The 14,280-nt window shown below is 36.6% G+C and overlaps 1 protein-coding gene across 8 annotated transcripts in view; it reads right to left on the bottom strand.

The window, feature by feature from the left end:
• LOC764259 (leucine-rich repeat-containing protein 49) overlaps window positions 1-14,162 on the bottom strand; it is a 32,169-nt gene extending 18,007 nt beyond the window's left edge. For 4 of the 8 annotated variants that reach the window (XM_030976651.1, XM_030976653.1, XM_030976655.1 and 1 more), the window contains exons 1-5: window positions 14,001-14,162; window positions 11,561-11,650; window positions 4,552-4,683; window positions 2,252-2,414; window positions 1,024-1,275 (exon numbers count right to left, since the gene is read on the bottom strand). In XM_030976651.1, the coding sequence (XP_030832511.1) occupies window positions 1,024-1,275; window positions 2,252-2,414; window positions 4,552-4,683; window positions 11,561-11,650; window positions 14,001-14,051 (688 nt within the window). In that variant the 5' untranslated portion in view covers window positions 14,052-14,162. Of the gene's footprint in view, window positions 1-1,023; window positions 1,276-2,251; window positions 2,415-4,551; window positions 4,684-5,298; window positions 6,808-11,560; window positions 11,651-14,000 lie in introns of those variants that run through there. The other 4 variants (XM_030976652.1, XM_030976656.1, XM_030976657.1 and 1 more) reach the window with 4 other exon arrangements.
• Window positions 14,163-14,280: the final 118 nt, after the last annotated feature.

The raw sequence follows: 14,280 nt of genomic DNA, 5'->3' as shown, positions 1-14,280 counted from the left end.
CCTGAAAAATTGGAATATGTTTTGTTTTGTGTGCTGCATACAGTTCTAAATGTTTTCATATATGCATTGGAAAGTAATACCTTCTTAAGCCTTTATGGTTATTTAATTCTTTTCTGATCCTCCAATGGCCCTTCCAAAGTTATACCTCAGTCACACCGACGAGACCCACATCAGACCGCACAATAAATGCCACTACCATGAATGGCCAAGAATCGGTTGGTTTAGAGTCAACGTAAAGTCAAATAGTCAGTATGCCTGAGATATTATATACCTGGTACCGGTATGTATTCTTCACAGAACTGATACCTGCATGTATAATTCTTGAATCAAAATAAATAGAATTATTAACAATATGCAAGGAATATACTTTTATGTGAGTATATGACACCAAATTTGCAGTGATAGCAAATATGTGTAGGTACCGTAAGTGATATTTCAATATTTCAAGTGTAAAGTGAGTGCTTGAGGGTAGGGAGTGGGGGAAGTCCCAGATAGGTGCCCTGCATGTGACACTAACTGCATATAATATTGCATCAAAAACTACGACAGGGAAATCAAGATCAATGTGGGGGTGAACAATTGTGATTTTGTCGCTTATAGTGACAAAAAGTGAACATAACTGGATGAAATCAAATTAGAACCCTGTCTTATGAAGAGCTGTGATTGTCCAGGGGCCCGTTTCACAAAGCTTTTTTGAATGACAAATGACAAAAATCAGTGACAAATCTGCTACTAACCAATCAGAAGCAAGGATTTCAGTAGCTTATAACAAAAACTGTCATTTGTCACTGATGACAAGTTTTGTGAAATGCCCCTCCCCCCCCCCCCCTGGAATTCAATCACAAATGTACAAACTCCAAACTCTCTAGTGCAGAGTTGCATTTGTTATCAAATTCTAATCAATTGGAATCAATTACAACTGTTCACAAGACAGGGCCCAGGCATTACAAGTGAAGGTGTCATGTGATTGCTCCATATACCAAAAGAAATAACGATCCCTTGTATGTAAAACAGAATAATTACCTGGGACATACGACGTAGGCTTGACCTGGCGCGACTGGACCGACCCGGCGCTCTGGATCTGCCGTGTGGCTCCGTGAGAGTGGGAGGGGTGCGAGTGAGAGTGGGACTGGGTGTAGACGGAGGGCATATCATCCCCCCTGGGCGGGGCAGGCTGGTGGTAGTTGGTGGGGTCTAGGTCTGTCAGCTGGGTGGCGAAAGCAGTGGCAGGGTGGTGTACCTGCCTGTGACGAGGGGTGCGGGAGTCGGAGTGACCTAATGGAGGTGGAGGGGAAAGGGGGGGGGGGTCAGACAGAGTTGGCAGTGCAATATTATTTCTATCTTGCAAGTATACAGTACACTAGCCATCTTTAAATCTTATCACTGAAGGTAAAAAGTTTAAAAGTCATGTAATTTAAAACTACTTAGTGCAAGCATATAACATACATATTTGAGATTGTACTTAATTAATAGGGAATGAAAAATGAACTGTGCTTTTGACTTTGGTTAAATATTGAAGAATAAAACTTTTAATCATTCTAAAGTTTCTTGCCATGAAATAGCCCTCATTAAAAACTTGCAAAGTTTTATGCAGGTATTCTTTGTAGTTTAACAGATTATCAACATGAGGCATATCAAAAGGTAAGCCATGAAAAAAAAAACTGTACAACTCTTGTTTATGAAAATGAGGATGTCAAAGACATTTTTCATTTATGTACTAGCTTAAATCTTCTGGAAGTTTATGTCATAAACACCGGTTTCCGGTGACCCTCCCTCCCCCCCCCCCTCACTAAAAATGTATTTAAATAATTATGTGATCTATCCTCTCACGCCCTTCCATCTCATGGTAGAACTATGGTAGTCACTAGTGTACTCTACATGTACATGGGGAAAAGCAGTCTCAGTCATTTCTATAAGCAACATAAACTTTGGAGGCAGTGATTTATGGTGCTGAAAACAGATATGGGTATACATGTAATACTTTTTACCTACATTTATGAGTTACATTAACTAAAATAACACTAACTAAAATATTTATCACTGCTAAATTATTTGAATTCAACATAATTATGAGCTCATACTGTGTATTTGAATTTGTTTGTTTTTTGCAACACAAAGTAAATAAATACTTATCAGATACAGTTCCATTTCAAATGTTTACAAAACGTATCATCAAAAGAAATTAAAAATACCAATGTTGCCAATTTAAAAAGGTGAAAATATATTCCCTGAAAGGGTTAAAATAACATACCTCCATAGGATGCTGACAGTGAATGGTCTTGCTGGGATTCAGCTGATACAGGCTGGCTGGAGCGTCTGCTGCTATGTAAGGCATGCTGGCTGGCTGGGTAATCCTGCTGGAAAGCAGACCGATAGCTCTGGCCCGGGTCTCGACCCAACCGGAACTCTGAGTTCTATGAGAAATAAGGTATTGTGCATGTATGCATATAAGCGAAAAAGCAAAAGCAGGTTTTTTTTAATGTGAAATCCAAATGAGAGAAACTGGCTTTGAGTGAAAGCACAGATATCAGACAACAGAAAATAGTAAACGTTTCAAGGAGAAAAAAGGAAAGAACAATGATAAACAAAGATTGTTTGAATATAACACATCTTGAGTAAAGCCAGAGAGATAAGTTATATATGAGACATACACTGTCGCTCATATAGTTGGAATATTTTTTTTTACCTCCAATTTATGGAATTATTTTAAAAATGATTTAAAAATAATAGATCTAGATAATAGTATACATTCTCAAATTTTATTGAATAATAATTTGACAATGTGTGTTTTGCGTGACTGTTAAAGCATGAGTATGCTACTATGCTTATCAACTAGGGGACCTACACCCTTAAGTCATAAATGACAGTAATGAGGATTAATGCCCCACAAAAGGGCACTAATATAGCACATCGACACGGTTTTGGTCCTGGGGCCTCACAGTTACGAGGCCATTGCTTTGCCACTGAACCATGACTGTATGCACCGGGGGCTAGGGTAGGGGGCAGTTTCCATAAATAAAAAAAATAAAAGAAAATGCAATAAATTTTCAATAATTTATTGCATTTCAACCCGGTTCCCAACATAAAAAAATCCTCTGGTTGATAAGCATAGTAGCATACACATGCTTTAACAGTCACGCAAAACACACATTGTCAAATTATTATTCAATAAAATCTGAGAATGTATACCATTATCTAGATCTATTATTTTTAAATTATTTTTTAAATAATTCAATTAATTGGGGTAAAACAAAAATATTCCAACTTTATGAGCGACAGTGTACATGTACAATAGTATACAGAGTTGTCTATTAAAATGTCAATCAAATCAATAAAAGATTCCAAAACCTCAATACAATACCCCTTTTTTTTGGTCACATAATGATTTATCTTTTAATTGATTAAGAAAAATAAAATACATTATAAGATCAGATAAAATTATCATCAGTTTTTCGACTTTGACACATAAACATGTCTACATGTAGATAAAGTGTTGCACTGCTTAGATATTTGTTCTTCATAATTGATACATGTAGTTGATTAATTTTTCATTTTCTAGTTAATCATGATGCATTTTAAAATTATTCTAATGAATTCATTGATATTAGTTACATGTATTAAAAAAAACTTGCTTTATATCAAAATAAGCATTTAATTTCAAATCTGTACTTAAAAAGAAAGATGTATAATTAATCAACTGGAGTGAATTTTAATTCATACAATATTGACATAATACATTATCAGACAGCTTGATCTGTGGACTATGTGCTGCTAAGTCAAACAAACATATTTGCCAAATACATTCATATCGTGAACATGATAGACAATGAGGGGTGACAAGTAGCAATTACCAAAAATCATCATACCGGTATTTTAAATCTCTTTAACCTAAGGTGCACCAATAAATTGACCAACTGCACGATGGTGATACATGTATGAAGTGAGATGTGACAGTGTAAGATGGAATGGGACTTGAGGTGAGGTGAGCAGATGAATTATATAGAATGTGAGACTTAGATAGCCCATACCTATAATGTACAAGTATGACCAAATGGTTAAAATATCCTACTTTGCATTGCACAATTAGTTTCATTCCTCTTCTACCTTATCTTCCTGAACCATCACTACCCCCCCCCCCCTCTCTCTCTCTCTCTCTCTCTCTCTCTTTCTCCCTCCTCCTCCTCCTCCTCCTTCTTTTCTTTACATATAATTTGGAAGTCATATAAGAAAATATTTCATAGCATACTTGAAATACAAAGTATTAAAAAACAACAACAACAAAAATGGAAAAGATAATGGAACTTTAAATATCTTTTACTACCAGTACAATACTAATGCAGCTATGATATATACAAAGGCTTGTTACACTAAGTGAAACACCATAGCAATGATATCTGTATATGTATTTATAAACTATAAAGTGCATTCGTGTCCACGAGTGCTGTATAACTAAAACCATAATTAAAACCATGAAGTACCCTTCTGCTGTGCTGGCTAAATGATTTGAATACAAAAAGAAAAAGTGCCTGTGAAGAGAGAAAATATAATTACATCAAATACATTATCTGGGTCTGTCACTATGGTATCATCTTGTGAAAACCCTTTGCTCTGCATCGCGAAGGCGTAAGGTGCCGTTGGCATGGTCGGTATCTTCTGAATGGTCAGCTGAAAATCTTCCTGCTGCTGATACAGTTAAGAGTGATCATTAATTAAGTTGAATTAGAATCATGAAGAGCAGCCAGTAGTTTGTTGTAGAAAGACAACAGTATCTGATTTTATAATATACCATGTACAGAATACATAACAAGATTTTTTTTTGTGAGTGAATGCATGAGTAAAAAAAATGCACACTTCAAAATAATCATGAATTGAATATATATATAATTATATATATAGTTACATGTACAGTGTATATGTCACAGTAATTTCATGCATATTTTTTGAAGAATTACAATCCTCATCTGTGACACACGCATTAGTTTCTCTTTCTCTTGCTCTCTATCTCCCTCCCTCCCCCACCCCCTTTCTCTCACTCTTCTCTGTCTCTCTCTCTCTCTCTCTCTCTCTCTCTCGTTCTTTCTCTATCTCTGTCTCTATCTCTGTCTCTCTCTCTGTCTCTCTCTCTGTCTATCTCTGTCTCTCCCTCCCTCTTTCTATCTATCTACATGTTTATATCTATATCTCTTTTCTTAAACTGTTCATGCTCATATTCTCATTTTTACATTCCAGCACCGAACAAATCCTCAATTACATTAATATGCAACATGAACATATCATCTTTGAACATTATGTACTTACCACTGATATTACAGGCAGAGACAGGGCATCCCCTGACTTTCTTAATTCATGAGCTTTCCTCATAATTGCATTACTGCAGTCCTTTAGTCTTGTCTTCATTTCAACATTGCAATACATTCAAATTCAAATGCAACAGTCATGTCTGCAACTCTGCATACATTGTACACATCCACAAGTCATGAATGTACTTTGATGCTTCAAACATACATATTTGATATCGTTAGTCAATGTGGTCTTTGGCCTTGCTATCACATCAAACAAATCCTTTTTCATTGACGACTGAAGGGTGTGTTTAATATGCACATGTACACACTCAACAAACATAATTGTATTTGATTCTCTTTCAGCTTAAACGTATTTGCTACCGTTTTTCTCTGCTCCATGATCTGAAAATTAAGATAGGCAGATTTGAAGAGTAAGCTATCAGACAATTCAAAAAATCTACAACATCTGTCTCAAAATCTGTCTCAAAATAGAATGAATACATGCTGTGAGCCTGGTTGTGACACTCTTCAAGTTTTCAAGTTCACTGCTACATCGTTCTTTTGGCTGGCCTGGAAGTCTGGAAGTCATTAACAATCATTTTATTCACCATTCCTTATCCATTCTGTATATATATGTGAACTAGCTTGAGTTAAACTCCTTCTATATCAGAAACTCAAATCACAAAGTAGGGTAAAAAAAATACTTTCTGCAAATTAGACTCATGATCCGGCCCTCTTGTGGAGTTTATGTTGCACCTGATGTCTCTGCCAAGTTATTCTGGTAGTTTGCTGAGCGCTGGTAGTTTGATACTTGAGACGGTTGTGATCTTTGGAGATCAAGAGGGCATGAAATAAACAGCATGGTTCAAATATTTCTCATCCTTGTGCCATTTAGCTTGGTGAAACTCTCCCCCGACATTCCCTAGAATATGTCATGCAATTCAGGTTAGCTTTCCGAAATTCAATCTAAAACTGAGAGATGGATTTTTCGCTCGATGGACATGAAGAGAATTTCCCATGATTCTTCATTGTATTCTGCAGCACTCACAGGAAAAACAAGCCAGAGACATTTCCCAATAGAACTGTTTGCCAACCGATTTCCCATCCAAATATTTGATCAGCCCCAAGTATCCAACTGCACATGGAACAAATCCAGTTCGTGAACTTCTTCCTCAATTTGAGATGCTGAATATATTTCCAAAATCAAAACAAGCACAGATGATATGTCAAAATATCTGTTTCAAACAAACTCAAAAGACAGAACAGCAAGCCATAATCTCCAAAAAATAGCTTTTCTATGGACTCTGACGAAGAAAGAAAATCACAGAAGATTATGGATCAAAATATCACACTATCCAGTCCAGTCAGAAACTCTGAATCCCCTTATCTTGACTAATGACCGTCATTGGATCGATGATTAACCACAAGACGTTTTGATAAAGCACCATCAATGAAAATGAGATACAGTGACTGTGAATGAAATCCAGCAAATACAATACAAGCACCAGCAGATGTCAAGCTATGGGCATATAGGGGCATATCCAGGGGTGATGCCAGAGGGAGAGGAGGAGGGGGGGGGGGGGAAGTACATGTAGGTCAATAAGAGATTTGGTGTTCAACCCTGGCTCATACAGTAGATTGTCTTGAGCTGAGCTACCATGTCCATTGCAATACCTTTATGGATCATCTCCAACAAATATACTGCTTATACAAAACAGCTTATAGGTATACTATTGTATCTTTAATGTACTAAAAAACTGGAGTTGGGGACATGGAAGAAAAACAAAACATGGACACTAAAAAAAAGAATGAGTACAGGATGAGCATGAATATGAACGGGGTAATCTTGTTTGTAAACATATGATGGTAGAGGGTTGGAGAGCAATGAAGAGAAACGGTATACAAAGAGGACAAATCCCAGAATAAATATAAAATGTACTCATGTATTGTTAGGGGTGGTAAATGAGATAAGTCAATCATGACTACAATACAAAAAGAAATGAAAGGGAGAATATAGAGAGGTGATGGATCCCCTCTCTCCCCACCCCCCCCCCCCCCCCCCACCAAGTATGAGATTGAGTAGCAACACAAAGAGCACTCTTTTCATGACAGCTCAAAAACAAATATAGCATTCTCTTCTGTAGTCTCTGCTTCATTCCCAGATTCTATTTAAAAAGTCCAGGGTTAATGAACAATCAAATGTTTTCTTCTCTCTCTTCTAACATACAGATGTAATGAGCCAGAGGTATCATTAATGTGTCAAAGTTTGACCATGGAAAAGAGCTAGCGGTTTACTCAAGATGAAAAGCCTCTCATGTAATCAATACCTAAAGTGCAGCTACTTGAATTCTTTTCTAATCCTAGATCAATCTTTGTGACCAGTCGTTAGAATCTGACTTCCACTGGGTCAATGGGCAATGAGAATGGTTTCATCTTTGCAGGGTGCAGAATCTATTGTGGAATTATTGATATTCAGAAAATGATAGGGTGCAATAAATGAATGAATGGCTGTAAACTTGGATATATTCAGCTGTCACCGTCGTTTCTAAAAGTGTCATTGCATCCTAGCAACATCGATTGTACACACGTACAAATTTATATGTGTGATGTTAGTCTAGGCAAGGAGCTTTATTTGTCTATATGTAGGTGTACATATTAAACTAGGTACAAGTGTAGCAGCCTACTGTGATACAGAAACATTCAGTAAGAATATAGAATAAGAGTAGGAAACATGGGCCTAATGGATAAAAGAATTATTGGTACAAGGATTTTTAAAACAAAATTGAAGTGTGTAGTAGTTTGGAGCACAAACTAAGGCTGTGCACAACAGTGTAATGAGGTACCCGAGTACACTCCCAGGCTTACAAGCGAATACTCGAGTATTCGGACGCCATGTTTTTTTATAATTTTTTTGAATTTTTTTGAATTTTTTTTGAATTTTTTTTGAATTTTTTTGTTGATTTTTTTTTTTTTTTTTTTTTTTTGTTTTTTTGCCACCACCATACCACTGGGGCAGTATCTCACGTCGCCGAAAACGCATGCAATTTTACTTTGAGTTGCAGTTGAAGGCGCCGATTTAATAATAATAATAACAGTAAACAATGCTGTTTTAAAAACCAAAGATGGCAGAATAATCCATTTTCCTCCATTTTTTTTTTTGCGGCCGAATATTCGGGTACTAAAAATCGTACCCAAGTAGTTGTCAACCATGCGGGTACTCGAGCATTCAACTACACGTCGCAGCCCTAGCACAAACCCTCCTCAGTTACAGTTGCTAATAGCCATTAAATAGAAATAAAAATTGGTAAAGTACAAGGCTATAAAACAGGTCTTCTTTGAAGTTCTCACCTACCAAAAACATCTGCATGAGCCTGCATCATATTTCAAACTTCACCTGCCTCTATATGTAGTTATTGTTTTTCAATGATAAGAGTGATATTGGTAAAGTGGATAGGATTTACTGATTGTGTTTGAAGGTATGATTATGAAGATATAAAAACAATGTAAACAAAAGATATATTGATTGGGAGAAATACAGACGAGAAAGAGAGAGGGGAGAGAGAAAGATATACATGTAGATGTACATGTAAAGTGAGAGAGCAAAACATTGAAAGAAAATGTTTTCCTTTTTGTTTTAATATTGAGAAGAAAAAAAAACATTTCAGTACAAAATGAATGGTTCACATGACTAGGAAGCCAAGATTCCTAAAGAAAACCACATTGAGTCCTACTTTAACAAAACTCGCTATCTACAGTAGGTAAATACAAGAATGACCTAGGAATGAGCAAGAATAACCTAGGAATGAGCAAGAATGACCTATGAATGAGCAAGAATGACCTAGGAATGAGCAAGAGTGAGCAAGAATGAGCAAGAATGAGCAAGAATGAGCAAGAATGAGCAAGAATGACCTAGGAATGACCTAGGAATGAGCAAGAATGACCTAGGAATGAGCAAGAGTGAGCAAGAATGAGCAAGAATGAGCAAGAATGAGCAAGAATGACCTAGGAATGACCTAGGAATGAGCAAGAATGACCTAGGAATGAGCAAGAGTGAGCAAGAATGAGCAAGAATGACCTAGGAATGACCTTTGAATGAGCAAGAATGACCTAGGAATGAGCAAGAGTGAGCAAGAATGAGCAAGAATGAGCAAGAATGAGCAAGAATGAGCAAGAATGACCTAGGAATGACCTAGGAATGAGCAAGAATGAGCAAGAATGAGCAAGAATGACCTAGGAATGAGCAAGAATGACCTAGGAATGACCTAGGAATAACCTAGGAATGAGCAAGAATGACCTTGGAATGAGCAAGAATGACCTAGGAATTAAGGCTGTGCACAACAGTGTAATGAGGTACCTGAGTACACTCCCAGGCTTACAAGCGAATACTCGAATATTTGGATGCCATGTTTTTTTTTAATTTTGATTTTTTTTGTTGTTTTTTTTTTGTTGTTTTTTTTGCCACCACCATACCAATGTATCAGTATCCCAGGTCTGTCGCCGAAAACGCATGCAATTTTACTTTGAGTTGCAGTTGAAGGCGCTGATTTAATAATAATAATAACAGTAAACTGCTGTTTTAAAAACCAAAGATGGCAGAAATCTGGACATTTGGTTCCAGTTTCTGAGTGGTGAGTTTGACTGTGCTTGAGTTTGGGAACATTTTTACCGACGGTACCATGCCAGCGGCCGTCTCTCTCCCTGGCACGGGTAAGCGTCGGCCTGGATAGATTTTTTTTTTTTTTTTTTTTTTTTTTTTTTGCGGCCGAATATTCGGGTACAAGAAATCATACCCGAGTAGTTGTCAACCGTGTGGGTACTCAAGCATTCGACCACCCGTCGCAGCCTTACTAGGAATGACCTAGGAATGAGCAAGAATGAGCAAGAATGAGCAAGAATGAGCAAGAATGACCTAGGAATGAGCAAGAACTAGCAAGAATGAGCAAGAATGACCTAGGAATGAGCAAGAATGAGCAAGAATGAGCAAGAATGAGCAAGAATGACATAGGAATGAGCCCCAATGAGCAAGAATGATCTAGGAATCAGCAAGAATGATCTAGGAATGAGCAAGAAATAGCAAGAATGAGCAAGAATGAGGTCATTCTTGCTCATTCTTGCTATTTCTTGCTCATTCCTAGATCATTCTTGCTGATTCCTAGATCATTCTTGCTCATTGGGGCTCATTCCTATGTCATTCTTGCTCATTCCTGCTCATTCTTGCTCATTCTTGCTCATTCACTCATTAAAAACAAACACAAAATCATGATATTTTTTATACAATAACTAAAATACTGAGAAATGTCTGTAAAATCATTCAAGTGAAGATTAGTAGAAAAGATGTAGATAAACATTTTAAGTTAATAAATCAAACATGCACTTGCTAATTTGTTTTGTTAATATAGTTGTCCCATTCCTACTTTCTTCATACTTAACTTTAATAAAACTGTATCACCTTGATTGTTTATGTACAGTGTACATTACCAACTGGACACAAGTTATTGTTAGGTGATGTGTGGCCTTCATACCTGAAAATCAATTTTTTTGCCCATTCAATGTGTTATCAATAGTTAAAGACACCATATTACACTTCCAAAATACATTATGTTAACAGGACAATGACCTGAAAACAATTACTTGCAAACCTTTTTAAACCTATTTTATTAATTCATGTTTTTTTAAGATGGAAATAAACTAATAAGCATGATACTATATACATACTAGTGAGCCATGAATAAGCTCATTGCATTTCAATACCACAACCTCAGAGAAGTGCAATGTGGCTCACTTTCATCTCTTACTTTCATTTTTAAAAAGTTAGTTATGATCCTACAACTTAGAGAGCTGGGAAAATGTTGCACAGAGGTACAGTCTGAACATTCTTTATAGTCCAATGGGAGTGCTTCACAAAGACTAAGATCGACTTAAGTTTGACTTGAACTATGGCAGGCCATTCATGCCACTGGTTGCAAGACGTTTTCAATATGCAATTACAGAATAAATTCAATAAATTAGAGATGAAACTGAGTCACGTCTCTTGGATGGTGGTGTTGGAGGTCAGACATGAATAATCAATACACATCTGCAAAAATACAATAAGTCATTGGTTGAGGGAGCTGAGGGATGTTAAGTTGTATCCTTTTATTTGTATCCTTTTATGTACACATTTGATTCAATGTCCTTCTAGTTATAAACAGACAAAATGCTTGAGTCAATACTTCAAAGATCACTGACATTTATGTTTCAGGTAATGCTTAAATGAATCCTTATTTCTAAGAGCTTACATGTGGTGGCTGTGGTGCTTTCCCTCCAGGTCTTTCATTCACTGAAGAGGCATTGGCTTTGAGGCTGAATTGCAGGCCAAGAGAATTCACCTGTTCAAAAACAAAATTGAATAACAATTCAATTATTCAACCACCTGATGGCGGGGGGGGGGGCAATATTGTGGAAATAACTAAAGGGTCAGAAAATAAAAGGAGAAAACATCATTTAAAAGGGAAACCGCTGTTCTTCTCTGACAAGTGACCCTAAAGGCTTAGTCACCTTGAAAGTCTTTTAAAAAATCATGCTTTCTGCAATCTGTTATAGGCTACCAAGACTTAAAACACCATTAAAATGTAGAATATGGCAACAAAATCAAGCTTGCTACATTCATTTAGGATAGCAACAAAAATGGAATCCTGCAATACAACATGTCGGTAACATACTGTATTACTCATTATATGTGATTGTGAAAATTGGTCACTTTTAGTTGAATGCTAAGAGTTTCAGATTTTATTCTGGATTATTTTCTTAAAGGGATAGTTGAGTTCTGTTGCAGAGGGCGCTACACAAAATAATAATGAAAAACTGAGTGTCAAATTTGAAACAACATACAATTTAAATGACAAAATCATCTTTATACAGTAGGCTTGCAGGTACACCATGTGAGAGACGGCTGAAATATCCATAAATATAACGATTTCTAATACTTGTGTACCACCACAAATATTAGATAATTTGAAAAAGCCGTTAAAAAAACAAAATAGCGCCTTTTACGTTAAATTTCAGCCATACCGATATTGGCTTTTTTGTTGGCATTTTCGTGTTGGTTATATTACGCACAACCAGCTGGCCCATGTATTGTTATTTCTAATAACATAATTAATTATGGGCCATCGTATTTTTTTGAAAGTGGAGCTGAATTGGTATGATCGTATTGGCCAAATTTCACACATTTTGGAGTCTAAAATTACCTTCATAGCAATTTTAGGTTCTAAGAGGGCACTACAAATGTCATAGATAAGAATAAGAGCAATAACCATGCACTTTGAAGATATTTGCAGTCTAAAAACAGAACACTTGTCTAGATGCTGAATAGGCTTTGACAAGTAGCAGAATTAGGCCTAAACCAGCACAATCAGAATAAAGTTAGGGTGTCTGAACGATTTTTCAATTTTCGATTTGGGATCGTTTTTCACCATTTTTGTTTGATATTTGAATAAAAAGTGTAATCAGAATAATACATTTCAAATTTGAAGCTTCACCGATGTTTCAATCAAAAGATACAGCCCCTCCAAAATGCTGGTATATTCATATCATTTTGGTCAAAATCGACGAAAAAGATGTCCACGCAGAGTGATGTTGTTTTGCTAAATTTAGCCAAACAGCTGTATCGCGCGATATGCAAGCGTATGCATATCGTACGCATGCTGCTAAGCCAATGCGCGACTTGCAAGCTTGAGCTACGCTGTCTCCGCGACACGTGCCATTGACTAGTATGGTTAGCGTTCGTCGCACAAAAAACCCGGAAGTGAATGCACGTTATAGTCAATGGCAATATCGCGGAGATGTCTCCGCGATATTGCCATTGACTACAACGTGTATTCACTTCCGGGTTCTATGGCGAGAATCGGCCACCCATACTTTCATTCACTATAAGCGCACATGTTACGATGTAACCATGGTTTGGACTGAGCGGAGCTCACGCCTCCCTAATTAGCTGATTCCAAAAATGTGGGAAGGGTATTTTCAAACTGTTATAACAAATGATCCCTTGGGGCTAGCGAAAAAAAAAGCATCTGGATATTATCCTTACGTCTAGCCCTGCTTAAGCCGCGGGGGCGCAGCTCAGGAAAGTGGCAAATTTTGGAGCTAGGATGCAAACAACATTTCAATCGCTGTTTTGACCAAGATATTTTTAGAATTCTGGGGGTGGCCCCCTATGGGGAATATGGAGAAAAACCTGCTCTTTCATATGACACCTCATTTATTGAGTTTCACCTTCAGGATCATTTGTTATAAAGGTTTGAATTTCAAATTTTTTCATAAAATCATTGACCAATTTTGGATGGTCGCGCAATGCACGTAGACCACATAGGGAAGCGTACAATCTCTATGGGAAGGGTTTTAGCACACAACATTGGGTGCGCGATCAGACACCCTAATAAAGTGATCGGACACATGAGAAGGCAAAGGAAGTTTGGCACATCCAAAGAAACAATAGTAAATTTCTATAAACCTGATAAGACGTACAATTAAAACATAGTAACCCTTGTTAATATAAAAAGTCATTACAACATTAGATAATCGAAGTCTGAGATCAATAGGGTAACCGCTAACTGCGTTTGATATGACGGATTGACGCTCTTTAAAATCACAAACCACAATTTGGAGTACATGGGACTACAATACGAATAAAAATACTTTAAATTGTTAAAATCAGTATGATCCATAAATATTCACCTCCTTAAATGCCATCCCAGATCTTTGTCTCTTCTTGTTATATGCATACATGCTAGTAAATCATCGACAAAAATCCTTTCTCGGTGATATTGTGTCCATTCTTCTTAAAGAGTCTCGGCTCCTAGAAACAATTTTTACACCTTAATAACATCCTCATCACGCATATTCGTTTATACTATATTTAAACTCTTTAGAAGAAGATAATTATGATGTAATATTATTTTTTAAATATTTTAAAACTATCAATTTATATATGTTAATATATTTTAATATTTTATAA

Source organism: Strongylocentrotus purpuratus, unplaced genomic scaffold (genome assembly GCF_000002235.5).
Source record: "Strongylocentrotus purpuratus isolate Spur 01 unplaced genomic scaffold, Spur_5.0 spur5_scaffold_9, whole genome shotgun sequence".
NCBI classification, from domain to species: Eukaryota; Metazoa; Echinodermata; class Echinoidea; order Camarodonta; family Strongylocentrotidae; genus Strongylocentrotus; species Strongylocentrotus purpuratus.
Note: the sequence above shows the minus strand (reverse complement) of the source record. Positions and strands in the feature narration are given on the sequence as shown.